Consider the following 19989-nt stretch of genomic DNA (forward strand, 5'->3'; position numbering starts at 1 on the left):
AACAAATTTCAGATGGATTTGTGGAACCAGCATCTCCGGCTGCTTTTGTCTTCGCCTCTGTGCCACTCAAAACCCCAAAATGAAAATCCTGCAGGGTAGATGAAAGATGTCAGGGCTTCCACAGTGGCTTCTACTCTATCTGCGGTATCCACATACTGTCCACATATTTATCAACTGCTGCAACACATTCCTTATTTCCTGCAAGGCATCTATGACTTTGAGGGTATTCCATTTGATGTAAGCTGCTGCCAGCCCCCTCTCACATCTAATGATTACCTTATGGTGAAAAGGAAATAGCCAGCAGCGTTACCACAGCCATGCTGAGATGGACAGACACACAGACTGCACTACTAGCAGTTTTACAGCCTCCGACAGTTCAAATGACCTGAGAATGGGGTTTAAATTGACAGAGAACTGGAAAAGAGGAGCCTGTGTGAGTTACCGCTGAAAGGAATGGGGTTTTCTGTGAACTGGATTTGACTGGGCGGACTGTGTGAGTTTGCTTCTCTGTGCATGTGTGTGTTATGAGTAACAAGGTCATGTATTAGTTGTCAAGATTTCTTCTGGTTCTTGCAGACGATTGGTTGAGTGCATTACAGCACTGGCGTGCCAGTTGCTGACTCAACATCTGTGATGACTTTGGCTGTGAGTTTTGCGCTTTATTTGGACTGCTGATTTTATGAGCTGTGAAACATCTTCTGCGGTTGAGGATTTGTGATCGACTGTGAGTAGTTATAAAGGTCAGTGTTTCTGTAGGGATTTTTCTTTTATTTGTTGGCCTGTTAGTAAGTCCACTGCTTTCATCCAGCCAGAAATACCCCTAACTGTTGGATGGATTGCCGTGATTTACAGACATTCATGCTACTCAAAAAATGAGACCTACCAACTTCTGGCGATCTCGCCCCTGACTTTTTATTTACAATCACCAAAAGTAAACTGTTTCATTTCTCTAATATTTTTGGTTTATGGTCAAATACCTGCATTCCCATCATCCTCTGTGGTGTAAGTTGGGTTTCATACATAAAAACTTAAAGAACCAATCCTGCCAACTTGCAGGGTGGGGTTTTCCATGTCATTATTCTTCTTGACAATTGGTTTCTGGTTCAACCATGTATGGTTGAATTACTTGAACATCACAACTTGCCACTGTACAGTGTACATAGACTGTATGAAAAGATTTACAAACATCCTCATGATGTCACCTACAGATTTCCTTAATAGTGGTTTTGAAGCTCAGTGTGGTGCCTCAGATTATCGCCACCTTGGCAAAACCTGATTCTACAAAGATGCCTTTGGGCCACAAACTGACCTGTCAGGATAAACACATCTTACCCAATTATTGTAAGTGGGAGGAAATTAGCTATAGAGACCAAAACTGTTTTTGTTCCAGGCTGTAAACATGTTTATATCTGCTGTGAAATTGGGCATTTTAACATTATTTTAATATGGGGCTCGATGGGGATTGACTCACTTTTGGATGCAGCAACAAGTGGCCGTTCAAGGAACTGCAGCCTCATTTTTAAAATTTTAAAATTTTCAGCCTCTGAGATTAACGCTCAGTGGTGTAAAGTACTTTTACAGACTTACAGTCATAGATGGGTTAGTATGCTTGAGCTGCAGCAAACAGACCCCATAAATTTTAACATTCTGAAAGAGGCAATGGTACAGAGTTTTGATATACTGAGATAACTTTTTAGGAGTTTGATCAAGGACTAGACAGGGACTTAAAACATAACACACACACCTGCACACCTGCACTGCTATGCTGAGTCACAGCTTCACAGTACTACAGTGACAATAGACAACTGATAATCTTGGTAATCAAAACACCTAAGATGTATTGCTCTTTTCTCTAGTCTGTTGTGTTTATAATGTGTTGTCTTTAGGGTTTTCTATATTTTGCATGGACCCATAAAAACACTGTTGTAGTTTCTAATAACAATCCTAATTATAAACTTAACATTAATATGATGGAAAATGGATTTGACTGTTTGATATTCCTCATAATGCTCTTAACATTTTGGAAATAGGGAGACATAAATGTCAACTGAGGACATGGGAAACCCCCTCAAAGGGATACCTCAGTTAAAGATTTTGAATAGTGATGCAAATGAAGTGTTTACAATTCTCAGACGGTAAGTCATTCTTTTTATTGATTCCAGACTCACTTTGTTCACTTCACTTAGCAAATCGGCACACCAGCATGAACATACCACATTAGTGAATGGGAAGTAGATTGAGTGACCAGTTTGCATTTAGGTCTGCAACTCATTGCTTTAAAATTATCTGGTGCAATGGAAAAAATTCAAAACATTGGGTTTATATCAAAAGAAAACAAAAGACCAGCTCGCCCCTACACTCGGTTGGATTCAGTTGGAATTGTTTGCAGGACCATGGGGCTTTCATCAAGTTAGCCTGGGAAATTGGATTGGAAAATAGAGATGCAATCAGCCCTTTTTGATTTCCAGATTGCTGCAGTAGTGTGCACACACTGTCTAACAGTGTCAGTGCAACTCCCAGGTTTATGGATCGTGTTTTATTTTGGACTTTTTTTTCAGTTCAGTAGAATAGCACTCACAAAACGAAAGTAAAATCTCTCTGGAGCAAGTAATAGGAGCCCTTCTTTTTGTTTTTACAAAAATATATTTCCTTACGGTTTGCATGAGAGCACGGGGTCTAGTTCTAAATTTAGCTCGCGTCGATGAGTGATGTGAAGAGTTGTGTCGTCCCTGTACGTGCCCCAGGTTGTATACGTAGGCTGGAGGAGCAGCAGCAGCAGCAGGGGACGCAAATGAGGAGGACAGCACCTCCCTCTTGCTCTCTCTCTCTCTGTATGATGGAGATGAAGCAGGGGGAAGATGAGTGCCGCGTAGCTCTCTGGTGAGGTCATCAGACTGTGGCTAGAAGCACCACATCATACTGTTTTCTCTTTTTCACTTTCCACCATCTCCTGTGTGCAGACGGGAATCTCTGCTGCTATGTTTGGAAGAGGGAGGGTTTTTTTTTTTGACGGGGACTTAAGGGAGCAGAGCGTGCTGTGTGTCTGCAGCTAAGCATAGCAGTATGTGTGTGTTTTTGTGTCTATGTTTTGATAGTTGTTTGACTTCATAGCCAGCTTTATGTTCTTTTAGCTTTATGCTCAGGCTGAAGTGTACCTATTCAAAACTATAACTGTATACTGAGATTACAGCAGCTACATGTGAAGATAACAAGCACCGTGGCTGATCAGTGTGGACTGGTTTGTTTGCAACATGATGCATGCGATGACACTAAGAAAACTGAAGACAAAAAGTTATTTGCACATTTACGGGTAATCCATCTCCAGTACAATGCTTCTTCTTGATACCATCATAACTTCCAGTTGGTAAATTCAAGAATTTGAACACAATAATTAGATTTCTTAGTGATTGTACACTACTTGTGTCATGTTAAATTGTAGGAATAAAAAATGTTTCCGTCATAGCATTATATCAGAAACTGAATGCAAGACTTTTTTTTTTTTTGCTTGAGTTTTTGTGTTTCTCTCATTGTTCTATACAGTTCCAAATATTTTCTACCAATGATACACATATGCTGCTCAATTTTAGACAAAATGTATGCATGTGGAGTATATCAAATGCTCATTTACAACCTAGAGTTGCAAAGATAATACGTCCATCCATTATCGACACACCACTTAATCCTCATTAGGGCTGCAGGGGAGCTGGAGTCTATCCCAGCTGACTGGGGGCAAAGACGGAGGAGACACCCTGGACACACCTCGCCTTTCTGTCACAGGGCTACACATTCACATTTACTGACAATTTAGAATTATCAATTAACCTCAGCAAATCTTTTTTTGGACTGTGGGACGAAGCTGGAGTACCTGAAAAAAAAAAAAACACGCACACACAGGGAGAACTTCAAAACTCCAAGCAGAAAGATCCCAGGCTGGGATGCGAACCGGGGATCTTCTACTAACTACCAATTCACTGCACAGCCTATTATATGATTATACAATTAGATTTAAACTATTAAGTTAATCGCAAGCTATTTTGCTGCTCATTTAATCAGTTGGCATAATTATTAAAGAAAAACAATTAAAATATCTGATTCTAGCTTCTTAAATTTGAATGTTTTCTGATTTTTCTCCTCGAAGAAGTAAATATATTTGCATTGTGACTTGATCAGGACATTTGATCACATCATCTTGGGTTTTTAGATACTCATATCAATATTTTTCACTAATTTGTGTCATTTTATACTGGAACAAGTTTGCTCATTTCTAGCTAATCCATCTCCACTACCGTGCTTCTACTTTATGCCGTTGTCACTCTCAGCCAGTAAACTAAAGAATCTGAACTCGATAACCTCTTTGTGATTGCACACCAATTGCCTCATGTTAAATTGTAGAAAAATACTTTTTTCATCGTAGCATTGTATCAGAAGCTGAATACAAGACTTTATGCATTAGCTTTTTGGTGTGTTATTGTAAGGATTTTCCTCCTGGCATGGATTAGATGGTAAAGCACAGGAAATTCAAATAACATTAATTATCCATGGCAGTTGTGCACAATACCAGAAAGCTAAAACTTAAGCAGCTAAATGGAGTTCAAATGAGTCAAAATGTCTTCCATTAAAAAAGCTAGTTAGAGCACAGTATAGGTTTATTGGTTGTCTAACAGTGATGGCATCAATAGTTGAAAATCGGCATTGAACTGTAAATCCTTTCTTTACTGCTGCATGCATGACGACACACAATCCTGTCTTATTTGTCCGTGCATCCGTCCTCCTCCCACGTGTTTCTCCTCCCCGACGACCCAAGAAGCTTTTAGCCTCTTCACCTTATCTCCTTTCTTCTTCCCCTCCATTTACCTCTTTCACTACTTCCCCTCCTCTCATCTTATCTTTTATCTTCTTCTCACTGTTCTTTCTCCTTCATTGTGCATCGCCGTTGCCCTGCAGGCGTCCCTTTAGTGCTGGCTGGCACGCTGGTGAGGTCTTTGCCCGACTGTTATATAACTAAATTTAGCATGTTTGAGTCATGCGTTTGGCCATAGGTTGCGCTCTGAAGTGACGGCTTACATTAATGTGCATCCCAAGGCTCGCCATCCACTCTTAGTCAATGTGTGATACACTGTTGGGTTTTTTTGTTTTTGCGTGGTGGGGTGTTGGGAGGTTAAGTTTACCTCGCATGAGTGAACATGTGCACGTGTCCGTCTGTGCCTCATGACCATCTGCCTCATCGGGTGCAAATATGGGCTACGTGTTTGGTATATGTGTATGTAAGTCAATGAAAAAGAAGGCTGAGTGTGTGTTTGTGTGTCAGCTCGGATAACCGTTGGGGTTTGTGCGCGTATGTGTGTGTGCATCTGGTTTTTAGTGTTTGTTTAAGTCTGAATGAGTGTGTATGTGTGTGGTAGGAGGTTCTAGCTGTATCTCGCTAACAGGTTTAGATGATGGAGAGGAGAGGTGGTGAAAGGTATGAGCTAGGGAGGCCCTCTTGGTCTCTTCTCCCCGAATCCTGTTTGTCTGAATCTCGTCTTTTATGAGCTCAGAGTACAGATGACCTGATTTCCTGTAAACTGCTGCAAAATGTTGTCTTGCAATAGAAAACATGACAAATTTTTGACACAAAAATGAAATCTTTTCATACTCTTTTACATTTTTTTTCATTTTTATAATTACATATAATATCCATAAAAAAAACAAGTTCTAGTAGCTATTTTAAATTCAGGACCTCTGGAATCTGTAAAGCTAAACTGAAAGAATTCCTGAGTGAGATTTTTCACGTTTACTCACTGAGTTAATAAGCTGTCGCCAAACCAAGAAGTTCCAAAAAAGACCAGCCTTTATGATCCGCATTGAGTTAATGATGCCTTTTCTTGACTTTAATTTATACTTCTGCAGTTATAAAACACATTTAAATAAATAAAACTGAAAGGTCAGTGTCACTTTAGATAAAGCTCCAAAGCACTGCAGTGAATAATAGACCAAGGACACTTCCCCAAAGGAGGTTATGTGAGATTATTAGGATAATGAATAATATTTACACGAGTGAACGGGATAATAAAATTTCAGAAATGCAGGTTAAAAAAAAAAAGCTGCCATGCCTTCATTTTCATGTTCTTGGTAAATTAGTATTAGAAATTAGTCAGGTCATGCCCTTCAAGTTACTACATGATTTTTGTCATTTTTGGCTTCTTCCGGCCATCAGTGTGTGTGTGTGTGTATGTACGTGCGTGCGTGAGTTGCTTGTGTGTGTGTGTGTGTGTGTCTTTGTGTGTGCCGTCTGCCATTTCGGCCCGGGCCGCTGCCCTTTGTTCTGCAACCAGAAGTTTCCGTGTGTGTACGTGTGATGGTTCTGGGGCAGGTTTGCCATTTGGCTCCATCTACAAAACAGGAAAATAAAAAAAAACAAAAAAACACCTTGTCACTAACAACTCGGAATAAAACAGTAAAACAGTAGCAGCACACCAACACGTTTCACATGGCAACACCTCTCAGGATGTACGTGTTTACATCTACGTCGTGTTTGTGTGTTATGCATATGAGAGTGAGTCAACAAAGGCATAAACACATGTTGTGTGTTTCATGTGTTTTTTTGACCCTGACCCTGTGATTAACTGCAGCTTTGTAAGTCTGGAAAATGATCACGGGGCAGAAAGAGCCAGAGGCCAAAAGAGACATGTCCCTTCTATTTTTAAACACACACTTTTGTCACAGCATCAACCTCTTGCTTTCCATATGGAATCAGTACCACAAGACTCTGTAATTTCTTTGGTTTTATTCTGCTCTGTGGTTCAAAATATCAGAATTTTCAACACCATCATGTACACTGACCAGACTGATGGAGTTAACTCCTGAGTAGCTGTGGTTCGTTCCTCAAAATAAACTGTGCTGAGACTGAATGTTTGGGTTGAACGATTTGTGGAAAATATCAAATTTAGATTTTTATGCCACACAATTTGATTTGCAATAGAATTTTTTAAAGGCTTGCTTCAATTTAATATTTCAATATTAGATTCGAAAACATGTGACGGAGCATTGTCATGTGAGACAACATCCAAAGTGCGACACAAGCACGGCGGCACGAATTTGACACAACAACTGAAACCCTTTGTCAGACTGCTGCATTGCGTATATGCTACATTAAAGCTTATATATGCTACATTAAAGCTTTTGCATTTTCCTAATTACATTTTTCAAGTTGCAATTTCAAATGAAATGGATTAATGGTGCAGCTCTAATTAATGTCTCCACTAAAAACCTTTGATACAGATAGATATTTAAAAATATAAACATAGATGGCCATTATAAGGGCAAACTAATTCAATTCTTGTTTTCGAAGACGTAATAACAATGCAATTGTATATTTAATTACACACCAAAATAGCTTCTTGCTACAAAAATATTAATCAGTGTCTTTTAGCTCCCTTATTACTCAGTGCCTTGAATGTATTGATTTCCATCTTATGCTACACAAATCAAAAATACCATATTAATCATTCTTATTTACATTTCAAAGAGGTAGCTAAATCACAGTGACTCTGCTTCTGTAAATCCTGCTTTTGAACTGATCCTTAGTATTACTTACAGGGACTCACTGAGGCCAGATGTACTCAGATTCTTACATTGCACCTACACTTAAATATCTCTAATCTGCTTCCTCTGCTCTGCTTCTCTTCACTTCTCTGTTGCAGATGTCAGAAAAGGCCCCAGGACTGCAGGGGAGTCAGAGCTGTGTGTGTGTGTGTGTGTGTGTGTGTGTGTGTGTGTGTGTGTGTGTGTGTGTGTGTGTGTGTGTGTGTGTGTGTGTGTGTGTGTGTGTGTGTGTGTCTGTGTGTGTGTGTGTGTGTGTCTGTGTGTGTGTGTGTGTGTGTCTGTGTGTGTCTGTGTGTGTGTCTGTGTGTGTGTGTGTTTTCTTGTATCACTCAGGATGATCCAGCCATCTACTATTTGTCTTCATTTCTTGCAAAAATACGTTGTGAAATTCTGTCAAAATTCTTCCTCTTACAAGCTGTGAAACCTGAAACACACTCAAACTGAAACCAACTTCTGGATGCACAGAAGGTTGTCTGTATCAGGGCAGATCAGCCGGAGAGAGGCTTGTCGTCACGTCATGTTTGGAGGAACGCCAGGTCATGTCACTGCTTTATCTAAGCAGCCACCTCGCCGAAGAAAGACGTTCATTTTGACTCCAACTGCAACCGTATTTTTGACCTCTGACCATCTTCGTGAGCGATATTTTGCAAGTCGAAGCACATGCGGCTACTTTTACTTCTTGCTTGAACCACTTTTGTAGCTGTCAATCTGGAAGACACTGGTTTGAGTGGAGATGTTCCTTGTAAGAAAGGGGAAGTGGAAATCCGATGTGTTGAGTTATTACTCCTCCTTCTCTTCCTGACACAAAAACAAAGATGGGTGTGTGTGAGTTTGTGTATGAGCTGTGTTTTCTCACCAGGGCAGCGGCTCTCTGAGTGGTCCTTGACCTTGTTGAGCAGCACGTAGAGGGTCGGATGTGATGCTTCAGTGTGTGTTTGTGCTTTGGCAACAGCAGTGATTTTCGCTGTGAAATCTGTTCACAGAATAATCATCCATTCAGACTTTGAGAAATATGGAACTCAGCTGAGAGACACTCGTAGACTTGTGCAGGAGGTCAACAAGCTTCTTGGCAGAGATCTTTAGATGGTGATTATTAACAAGTTGTGAAGAAGCCTCAGTGAGAAGCTCTTCATGCATGAGTGCCCTGAAATGAAACATTTTTGACGAGGATTGTTGAGAATTCTCTTGAATCCATTTAGAGCCAGTGATGTGTTCTTTGCATTGTTGCTTTATGTGGGTTTGTGCGTGTTGACAGTGAGATTAGTCTCGCATAAATGCCATTATAGTGTCCTGGTGGACTGCTTTCTTTCTCTTGTAATAACTGGATGGAGTTTATTTTCATGTGAGGACCTTTGACCAAATGGGCTGAGGCTCTATTTGAAAGACACAATGCAGCTTCAGTGTCAAGGGAGCAGAAGAGATAAAGAGAGAGGACTCGATTTAGAATGAAGAGAATAACAAGAAATAGTGGAGAAAGGAAAGGGAGAATGAAAAATGTCCACTTAAATGTCTCTGTGATAAAAGTCCGCAACATATGTGTGTAGGAGAGAATGTTGTGAAAAAGAAGAGGGACTTCATATGACCAGCACATGGCTGTGGATGTCTGGTCTGTTCACTTGTTATTCTGACAGACTGAAGACATTAAAACTTGGAGGAAGTAAGAGCAAGGGAGGAAAAGGAGGGAGGAGAGAGGGAGGGTTGAATGAGGGGGACAGGGTGACTAAGTCAGGAGAAAAGGGGAAGTCTCCATGCAGAAAAAAAAGGGAGGGAAGGAAGGAGAGGAGAGAAAAGCGAGAGATTTACATGTGGCTATTTGAGGTAGCCGTTGAGTTATGGAGAGAGACAGAATAGCCGGTAAGTTTTTGTGGCTTTTTCAACTGATTTGAGAAGCTCCAGAGTCTTTCCTCTGGGGAGTGTTTCTTTTCTCTTTGTTAGAGGAGGCAGCTTCTCAGCAGTGTGGCAGCAGTCAGCGAGAAGCCACCCTGCTTGTGTTTGCTTTGCTTGGTCAGTTGCGGTGGAAGCAGCCGCTCAGAGACCTTCTCTGTCTGTGTGAGTCTACATGTCAGCTTATCTCGTCTGATTTCTCCTAGATGTTTCTCAGCCACAAAGCTTATCGAAAGACTCTCTCTTTCTCATTGACGGCAAAGCCACGGGTGCAGTAAGCTCATTGTGAACAGAGAGACAGTGAGTAAACCTGGTGTGATGTGCTGTCAAAGACAACTTCCTCGAATGAGAAAACAGAATCTTCCGGGGCAAAGTGCCGGCTGTAATTGGCACCCTTGGATAATGATTTACATTTGACCCACAGAGTTTAATCTTCACGCCATCATCACATGATTGGACTTTAATCTGAGGAGTCCAGTCGTCCGATTAATTCTAACTGGCACACGAGGTTTATTTTAAGCCGAGGAGGATCGAGAGCGGGGCTCGTATGTCTGCTAATATGATTTGGGTTTTTTTGACAGACAGCAGACTCCTGACAAATGCTTAACATGCATCTGACTCTGCTGTCCTGCTGTTCTGTAACTCAGAAGCAGCTGCTGTGGAAATTTCTCAGTTCTTCTTGATTTCTTTCTGTTTTTGGATTTTAATGTCTGCTTTTTTCCTGTGCTAATAGAGCTTAGGTGCAGCTTCTGTTCATATATGTTCAGTAAGAGGATAAGACTAGTCCAGCATCTTAGAGTTATTAAAGCTTGGCATCCAGCTGAGCGGCGCTCTGTAAATGGCTCTTTAATTCGACTGTTAATATGGTGGCTGAGCTCAACAAGACACTTATTCATGTAGACATATGGCACACCAGCTTTTTTTTCCACTTGGTGGCACTGTTGCAGTGTCATTTCATCCTCTTTAGTGCAGCCACCAATTCCCCAAGCCCTGTGAAATGTTCCATGTGGATGATTCATATTTTGCAGACGGGGAGGTTTTTTTTTTTTACATTTTTTATGGGAGATGGTGGAATTTAGTAAAGGCTGACACCAGATGGGGGGGATGAGGACAGTGCAGTAGAGAATTGAGGTGGCAGCGGCTTATTTTTCCACCACAAAAACACTGCAGTGACTTCACCTCTCACTCCCCTAATTTGAGGAAGTCTTGCATGGGTTCGGCTACTTCCTGGTTTTCAACCTGAGCTGTGTAATTCTGTTTGGACCTGTTGTCTTGACAACAGCCACCTACCCCACCTACCCCTGATCCCTTCAGGCTCTGTTTTGATAACGATAAGAGCTGAGTCTGTGGCGCATTAATGAAATTTTTGTGAATTTAATTGTGCATCTGCAACAGCACCATGTTGACTGAGTGTCTTCTTCGGTCCTTGTCTGTTCAGGATTACAGTAATTTGTTCAATGCGACCTGTCATCTGGTGAGGCTGTCCCGTATGGTCCCCACATTGACTTGTTGTAATTGCTAATTGGCGTTGCGCTGTCTTTAGAATACAACAAAGGGAAACGAAAAGCAAAGTATTCAGTGGGAAAAAGGAGAAACAGTTGTGTCATGTTGCTTTATGTTGTGCCAATTAAACAGGAAGGAAGTCATTGTCCTGTCTGTTGGGATGACAGTAATTGCAGTATTTGTTTGACCTATTTAGTATCACTTTGACAACAATGAAAGCATCGACTCCCTCATTGGATATTACAAGTTGGACAGATGCAATTTTCTTTGATAGTTTTGGAAGGACGAGCTGATACCCTCTACAATCTGGTAACATTTGTTAACATGAAGGGAAGGCCAAGATCCACACAGCAGTTATTGGTTTTCATACACACAGTAATAGAGTGATGCATTATGTGTGGCTTTTTACTATTTGAAGTGTTAAAACGGTTCATAAACTGATATTTGAGCAATAGAAAAGAAAGTCTAAATTTTTTTTTGCTGAAAAAGAAACTGGAGAAACAAAACCCTCTTGAATGTTACCAGAAAGACACATTTAACTCAAAATTAGTTTCTTCAAAAAGTCGACAAATATAGAACCAACAGACTAGATGGCATAATTATGAGTAAAAACAAGAAAAATAGGCAAGACACTGCAGCAGAGATCACTTTAGAGAACAATAATTGCAACATACAGCTCCGCTCTTAGATCATTCAAGATAGAACCGATGTTTATTGGTAAATAAGGGGAGTGATACAGCAGAAAGTGTTCATAAGCTCCCAGAAGAGGACAACTTGGATTATATTTGCTAAATAAGATGCACAATAGAAAGCAGTTTTGGATATGTTATTTTTGGACAACAGCTTTAACCTACATGGATCGGTGAGGGATCAATAGCATTGATCTCATCTTATCTTGTCTTATCTCATTTTGTCATGTCTTATTTATTGATGGAATCGTGAACTTAGAAATGTAAAGAGGAATATCGGATGCACCCCCAAAGAAAGAAGCCAAAAACACGGAAAGTACAGATCCAGGTGGCAGAAGATGGTATTTCAGGATGATGATGGTTCAAACTAGCCACCTATTGAAAGAATATTTTCATCAGCTCAAAGTCAGCTTCTTGAAAGGCCCTTCCACAGCCGTGATCTAAATCCCCAAATAGAGCACCTATGGGATGTCATGGAGGTTAAAAAAAACTGTGGAGAGTGGATGAACTGAACGCTTTGCTTTTGCTCTTCAGTGAAGCCACTAAGGAGGGTCTAATTACTTGTTGTGCTATCTTTCGTTGAACCTTTTAACCTAGTTCTTTTGTCAAACTTGGCCTGTTACACACAGTCAGAATCTCCACAACTAATCTTACAGACACTCTATATTCCCCATAAGGTCAGATCCAGACGTTTGTAATTTCAGCCAGGTGTGGTTGACAAGATGTAGAAGATATGCGCTGATTTGTATAGTTCTGATATAAAGCATGTTGCAATAAATGTTATTCAAAAATGATTTATTATTTTAAAGCCATGTTTGAACTCATGTAGCCACATGCTAAACAAGCGCATTTTCAGAGAAGATGTTACCTTTCAATTGAAGTCTCATGCATGTGTTTTTGCCGTACAGTTCCTCTGTTACAAGCTTTTCCGTTTGGGTGTGCCACATTGGCCAAAAAATACATAAAAAATGGTAGATTTCAGGGGGTTAAAAACGTCAAAGTAAATAGCTGATTCGAAATGTTGCTTTCTGAGGCCACTGTACATGAAAAGGAACAAGCTGTGTTCATAAAAGGCAGCACACAATGTTAAGTGTTACTTTTTAGAGATCAGCGTTTAACGGAGCGTGAACACGCAGCCTGTAACTTCTGTCTTTAATTCACCGTTCACTCTTTCGCACATGAATCTGCGGTTTCAAGAAGTACTGATTTGCTGCAGCCCCGTATACCCTCACCCCAAAACGCACGTGCACACGACCCCACCCACATCCACAAATACACTTGAACCCCGAGTTAAAGGAAATCAAGGAAATCACTCAGCTCACCATGTTCCATAAAAGAAGTGTACAGGATATCCTCTATAAGTGAACGCCCCGCAGGTCTCCTCCCACTGCCCTCCCAGTATCTCACCTCATATTGTTCCTCAGATTATCATTGAGTAATGATGAATGAGGGAGCAATGAAAACGGCCAGCGCGGAGAGTAAAGGAAACTGAGCGGGAAGCTCCACCTTCGGTCCCCCTGAGGGAGAATTTCTGACAGGTGATATTATTCAATATGATGGAAACACGGGTCAATCCTGGGGTGACATAACAAAGACAGACAAACTCCTCCTGCAAAAGCTCATTCAGGAGATCACTTACAAGTAGCTCTACTATACTTGTGGTCAGCGAGAGGAAATCATCTATCCATCCATTCTCTGTACTCCGCTTTAACCACACTAGGATCGCGGGGGCTGCTGGAGTCTATCTCAGCTGACTCGGGCGAGGGCAGGGGACACCCTGAACAGGTCACCAGTCCGAGAAGAAATCAGACAGTGTCAAAATATTAGCCTAGAGGCAAGCCGGGTGTGGAGAACTTGCATTTCAAGCATTTCTCACCCTTTAACACGTGTGCACATAACTCCACCCTACACACAGTTAAAGAAAATCAAGAAAATCATTCACTATCTGTGCATAATTCCAGTACTATTACCTTTTTAAACAGTCTTGAAATGTCCATATGATATTTGGGTTTTTCGCTCAGGCAGAGATATCAGACTCCACATATCTGTGTCAGAATGCCTTTTGGACTCAGGAGGACAGTTTCCTGCTGTAACATCCAAGTCTTAAAGCAACAACAGCCTCATTGCCGCTAAACTGTCCACACAACCTTTAAGCCATCAATAGTAGATAGTAGATTTTCCAAAGAACTGTCAAATTAATGAAAACGCGCAGATGTGAGTAATTCCATAGATTTTATTTAGTTAAATCAAGGCCTCATGTGCTACAAATGCCTGCTCTCAATTGTCTTTTCTCTTTCTTTGTTTTCTTTATTGTTTCACTGGATTTATGGAGGGATTTAACTCTCCTGTTTAACTGCACAATATATTGAACACGTTTATTCTACTAACATTCAGGAGTGTCGTCATACTTACTGGGCATTTAGATCAAACTCATCAACTATAAAAGGTGTTATTTGGACAATGCAATGAAACCACATACATTAGCTCAAATAGAACCAACACTCACCTAGTTTCATGCCAAGTCCAATAAATGTGCTAAATTCTACTTTATCTTAAACTGACCATGCAACACAGCCAAAAATCTGAGCACAAAAAGAAACATTTCCTGCTTAAAAGTTATGCTAGCATAGCAAACAAAGTGATTAAATCGCTGCCGTACTTGGATTTGTGATATTTAACACAACATTGTTGATTTCTTCATGGGGCTATTAATCATTTTTGCATGTTAAGGGTGTAAATTATCTTTCTAAAACTTGTCTATTTGAACAAAGTTGGATTCATTAATGCATCGATGAAAGAGTAAATTAGATCACTTGGAAAGCACTGTATTTCTACATAGATCACATACACACAGGCAAAAGGCATAATTCTAGTGCAGCCCACCCCCAAAGAGACATGGAGCTGAATGGTGTTGCTCAGACTGATTTATTCGACTATGTGCGAAGGCCTCTGTGCTATTTCAGGGGCACAGATGCACACAAACACACTCGTGTCCACAGAGCCTCATAACCGCACTAGCACATGCATCCACAGTGACATATTCAAATAACGTCACTCATAAACTCAATAAACACACACACGTATACAACTTTCTCCAGATTTTGGCTCTTTCTCTCGGGCTGTCGCTCAGCTTTGCCTCACAGCCAGCCCGGAGTGTGTATCCATGTTTGGATAAATACACACTGGCTCAGGGAGGCGTATATTTCACACACGGTGTGTTTTAGCTTAAATCCTGCAGAGCCTTGTGGCATTTGGTTTACAGTGCAGCCCAGCGCATAGACTGTGTGGGTACAGAGTGCCCACACACACGCATGCACGCACACACACACACACACACGCATGCACGCACACACACACACACACACACACACACACACACACACACACACACACACACACACACAGTGGTGTACCGAGGACTTCAGAGGACATTGTATTAACTTACATTTATTTCCTAGCGGTTCCATAGTTTCCTAAATCTAACGCTTTAACCCAACAGTTTCCTTCACCCTAAAGCATTTTGACATTTTGAAATGTAATGATTTATGCTATGTGGACGCTCTTTTTTTCCCTAAAATGTGACCTTGTAAACAGATTTAGGTCCCCTCATATGAATAATACCTGGACCACACACTCACTAACACACACACTAACACCTATAGACAGAACGCTTGGTCAGATGTCCAAACAGATTTTTTGTGCATGTCATTGTGCACCATACACACACACACACACACACACACACACACACACACACACACATACACACACATACATTGCCAATTCATGTCAGGACACATGATGCATATTCTATGATGTCCTAAGATGTACCCAAAACTCAGTTACACAATCTGTGACGATAAGCGTCTCAGTCCACAGATATCCTTGGATTTAGTGTAGATGCCCACCGCTGTGTGTGCTGCTCTGTTCTTTGTCTTGAGACACCTTCACAGCGGTTGTATGAAGTAATGAGACTGCACTGCAAATACACAGTGTTATTCTGTGTTGCCGTCGACCTCTCAGGTGTTAGGGTTAGGGGCCACTGTGTTGGCTTGACATCTTATTAGTGCACCTCAGAATAGAGCTTTTCATTCAGATAAGATTCCTCAACTACTTTACGTCTATAAATGTGCCAGGAGCTGTTTTGTGCCTATTTTACCCTCCCTAAGAGTGAAATACAGTGTGTGATTTGTGATATTCTGTGTGATGTATGACTGTGTGAAGGTGAAAACACCAGCTTCTTTGGGGCGACACTTTAGTTTTAGATTTTCTTTGAGAACTGATTGGAGATCAGCATCTACATCTGTCATTTTGAGCTTCATGATTAGTATGGAAATTATAAACTTAACCCATGATAGATCATATGTATCATAAATTTCATTCATTCATGTCTGACTCCAAACAAGAAGCTGTGTAAAGCAACCCACTCATGACTAATCAGCAGTTGCACTGATAGCATCACTATTTTATTGTTTCTGCAGTAGATTCCTGGATAAGAAAGTCTGCAGCACATCCCACAGGGCGACAGTGGAATGGTTAAGTAAATGCTGGGCTAACTTTGATATTTCGTCACTTTAGATAAATGTATCAACACCTTCTCAGCAATGTTTCTCCGCCACTGCACAGATCTGTCACTAAAATTGGCCACAGCAGCTTCAAGGACGAATAATGTAACCAAACCCACCACATCAAAAAGCAGGCTTTTCATCAGTGTCCCTGCCAAAAGAAGTGCAGCAGTGCTACATTACCTGGCCAAATGTGTCCACTGAGCTCAAATTCCCATGTTGTTCCTGATAATGCAGCCGCAGAGGGCGGGTTGGAGCACGAATCACTTGCTGATTGCCCGGAGGCACCATTGTATATCCTTAATGTCAACTCTCTCCAGGAAGTTTGTCAGGTTTTCATGTCACAGGAAAGCAGCTACTACAGAAGTGACTGCACTTTAATTAACATGCCAGCTGGTTTGTGGAGGTTGTTTACTCAAAACTCGGACTCTCACTTTAACTGCAGTCCTTCTGCGGCGGAACACCGTGGAACTACTCTTTATGCAGGCCATTTGAAGAGCCACACTTGTACCGTAGGATTTGGTCTGATTGCAGTTTAACTTGGGTAAAGTGACTGTGTGACATGTTGTCTTCTTTCACTGTCAGAGCTGCTCAGAGGTTGAATGGGGAAATCAGACCTGAGAGCCACTTTGGTTGAAAAGGGTTTTGATGTATGACAGCGACTGTTGTCTACATGAATGCCTGTGGATGCATATAAGAGTGTGTGTGTGGGGGGCAGGGGAAACACAGGACATTCGGGAGGGGGGGGTGTGTTTCTAACTACAGGGAGGAGGAGAAGGGAGGAGGCTTTTCACTCGCTGGAGTCTGAATGCAGCAATAGAGAGGAGTTAGTGGGAAGTCAGAGAAAATAAGTTGCTCCTTTAAGAGAAAGTTGTGGGTTCGACCTTGTTTCTCATTTAATCTATTTTGGAGTGTATTCAGGATTAACGGGGAGCCACTTCAAAGCGAGAGAGAGAAGGAAGTTTTGTGAAATTGTGCCTGTGAAAAATGTCTGAATCTGGAATCAACCCACACTTGGAGGGAATTATTTCTGATTTTGAAGGTTTGTGGTTCGCTTTTCTGCATTTCAGTCACTTACTTATGCTGATGTTTTACGGTGAGCAGCAACATCTGTGAGACTCAGTGGTATTAACCAACATCTTGGTGTGAACGTGCTGTTTGTGCAAATCAGTGTAGTATCTTGCATAGTTGCTTGCGTTTTTATGAGTGGTGTGCTGTGTGTGTGTGTCTGCTTGTTACTCTGTGTAAAACAGGGCGGTGGGTTATATTCTAGCCAATTCCCAGTAGCCTGTGGTCTGTTATTGATAACACCCAAGTTACGTCAATAATAGAAACAAACACAGCACTGACACCGACGCTATTCCAGCACCGGCGAGCCTTCAGCTGAAAACACTGAGAGGGAGACAGTGGAAAATCCAGCACTGCAAACTAACATCTGTCTAACCCCTCGTACAAAATTCACAACTGCATGTCCTTTGTTTGTGAAGCCAGTGTGGAACTGGCATCAATAACCTTTGTCCTCCTTTTCCTCTGCCATTCTATCTTTCTTCCTTCCCCGCGTCTTTCTTTCCTGTTCCTCCTCCAGTCAGTCCCTGCAGCTGCTGTTTGGCCTGATGCTCACCGTCAGATGTCACGAACTGATGCTGAGAGCAGAAACCACAAAGAATTTTACATCCTCAACAGTAGCCAGATTATTGGAAGGTCTCTGCTTTTGGTCATATTTCTAAGGGTGTTTGAATTAGAGTAAATAATTGGAGTAACTCAACTTGCATCTCACTTTCGTGCGTAGCTAGAAAGTTTCCGCAGGTTTCTATTCATTTTCATTTTTTTTCTTTATCCAACTATAATATTAAGTTTGTATTTGTCAGTTTCAAAGTTTGAGTTAATGCTTTTACCACATTGAGAACAAACTATTGCTTATTTTAATGACAGTATGTGAACAGCACTAGAAAATTCTCATCTTACCCACTGAATAGGCGGCTTCTCTGGATACTTCTCACTGCTGTGATTCTCTATCGGATCAGAGAAGGCAAAGACACACATTCGCTAAACTAAGTAGTTAGTCTCCATCCTCTCTGAGCCTTATTTGTTGTAAAAACAAAGCATTAGGGTTGGAAAAACATAGATAAAGTATAAATCTCATGGACAACATGGAGCATGTTTTCTTACTTTCTTACTATAGGGGCAGTTTTGGGGCGTATTTGCTCCTGTTAAGTTTTTACTCACTGTGGGTTCATTTTTCATTGGAACACAAAATCTTACTTCTCTGTAGAAACAGCACAACCATGGCTAGAAGTAGAGAAAACTCAAAAATGTCTTCTGTGAAGTATGACACTGTTGTAATGCCGTTAATCATTAAAAAATAAAAATAAAAAACTGTGATCACCAAGTAGGGGCAAAACTGTTGGAATTGTTTTTTACAGAATTTGCTTAGGGCTAAGTGTTTTTTTTTCCCGATGAATATTACAATTTTAAGCTCAGATTTGGTTAAGTTTTGCCACGGAATTAAACATCACAGATAAGTAGTTGTAAGACGGTCATGACTTGAAAATTGGATGATTCTTTTTGTTTATCTAGCTCTAATAAATCGTGTAATTTTGGTGATTTTTAAAAAAGAAAACATGCCTTTCAGTCTTGGTGACTGGTTTTTGGGTTCAGAGAGTTCAGATTGTTGTATTAGATCATAGACTATTAGATTCAACATAATGCTCGGTTACTGATGGCCAGACATTCTTTTGCACACAGTATTTTGGTTGAAATGATTGGGTTTACTGAAGGTGACCTGGAAACTTAAAGTTGAAGTTACAGTAAAGCCAATAAGAGTTCAATCATTATAGGAGTACAGAGAGTGACCATTCAGATGCACTGAAAACATTCAGATGTAGCAGAGAAGATGGTTTCAGGGCTGTTCATAGAGAAAGCTGTGTCTGTATCACATAGTTCATCCAAATGTAACTCACGATGTATATCATTACACTGATAGTGGATTATGCTCAGTGTTTCCATCCATAGTAGAAAGAAATGTACCAAGAGGTGCACTTGATTGGAAAAAATCCTCAATTTATCCCACATCATTATGTTTTCCAGTACATTGCCCTGCTGTATCTCACAATGAGGAGAAAATGGGCACAGAAAGCAAAAGGCAGTTTAATTGGTTAGCACACTAAAGACGTAATATTACCTCTTTGGATGTGCTATTATGGAAAATGGGTGATAGAAACTACCATAGACGCTACACACTGAAACAGTATTATGACTTTCTAAGAGGGAGAAAATGTCTCTGCTGAACCTAAACTTATGAGTCACCGCAGAATAAGCCCAGACTAAGCCTTTATTTGTATATTCGCAGAGGCTTTGGAGTGCGTGGACTCAGCTAAACTGAGCCAAGCTATTTGGTCTGATTGTCTCCTTAAAGGTGCCACGTCGTCGCTCCAGCATGACTTATGGACACAGAGAGGAAATTAACACTGAAATGAAGACAGTGCATGTGTGTGGTACATTTTTTTGAATCTGGCAAAGAGGTCAGTGTGTTATTAAGTTAGTCTGAGTGGATGATGTGCGTAAATAAAACACATTCTCAACAGTTCTCTGTGGAGCCGTTGGTTCTCAGGCAAATATGTGACAGCTCAAGTAGCACGTGACTCCCTGCTAATATGCCTTGGTAGACCAGTTAGACAAAAATAAGATTTCTCCATACACTGCATGTATTTTTTAAACCTGCAATACATCTTGCTGAACCTTTAGTTAGCCAGTGTGTCTTTGCT

The 19989-nt window shown here is 40.9% G+C and overlaps 1 protein-coding gene across 5 annotated transcripts in view; it reads left to right on the top strand.

Annotated features, from left to right (window-relative positions):
* Positions 1-19989, top strand: part of LOC110950946 (septin-9-like) — a 128975-nt gene that overhangs the window by 57491 nt on the left and 51495 nt on the right. Inside the window, exon 1 of one of the 5 annotated variants that reach the window (XM_022193817.2) lies at positions 9327-9438. The exons of 2 other annotated variants lie outside the window; for them this stretch is intronic. In XM_022193817.2, coding sequence (XP_022049509.1) covers positions 9417-9438 — 22 coding nt within the window. In that variant the 5' untranslated portion in view covers positions 9327-9416. Of the gene's footprint in view, positions 1-9326; positions 9439-17046; positions 17268-17823; positions 17927-19989 lie in introns of those variants that run through there. 2 more of the 5 variants (XM_022193816.2, XM_051945497.1) reach the window with 2 other exon arrangements.

Source organism: Acanthochromis polyacanthus, chromosome 3, assembly GCF_021347895.1.
Source record: "Acanthochromis polyacanthus isolate Apoly-LR-REF ecotype Palm Island chromosome 3, KAUST_Apoly_ChrSc, whole genome shotgun sequence".
NCBI lineage: Eukaryota > Metazoa > Chordata > Actinopteri > Pomacentridae > Acanthochromis > Acanthochromis polyacanthus.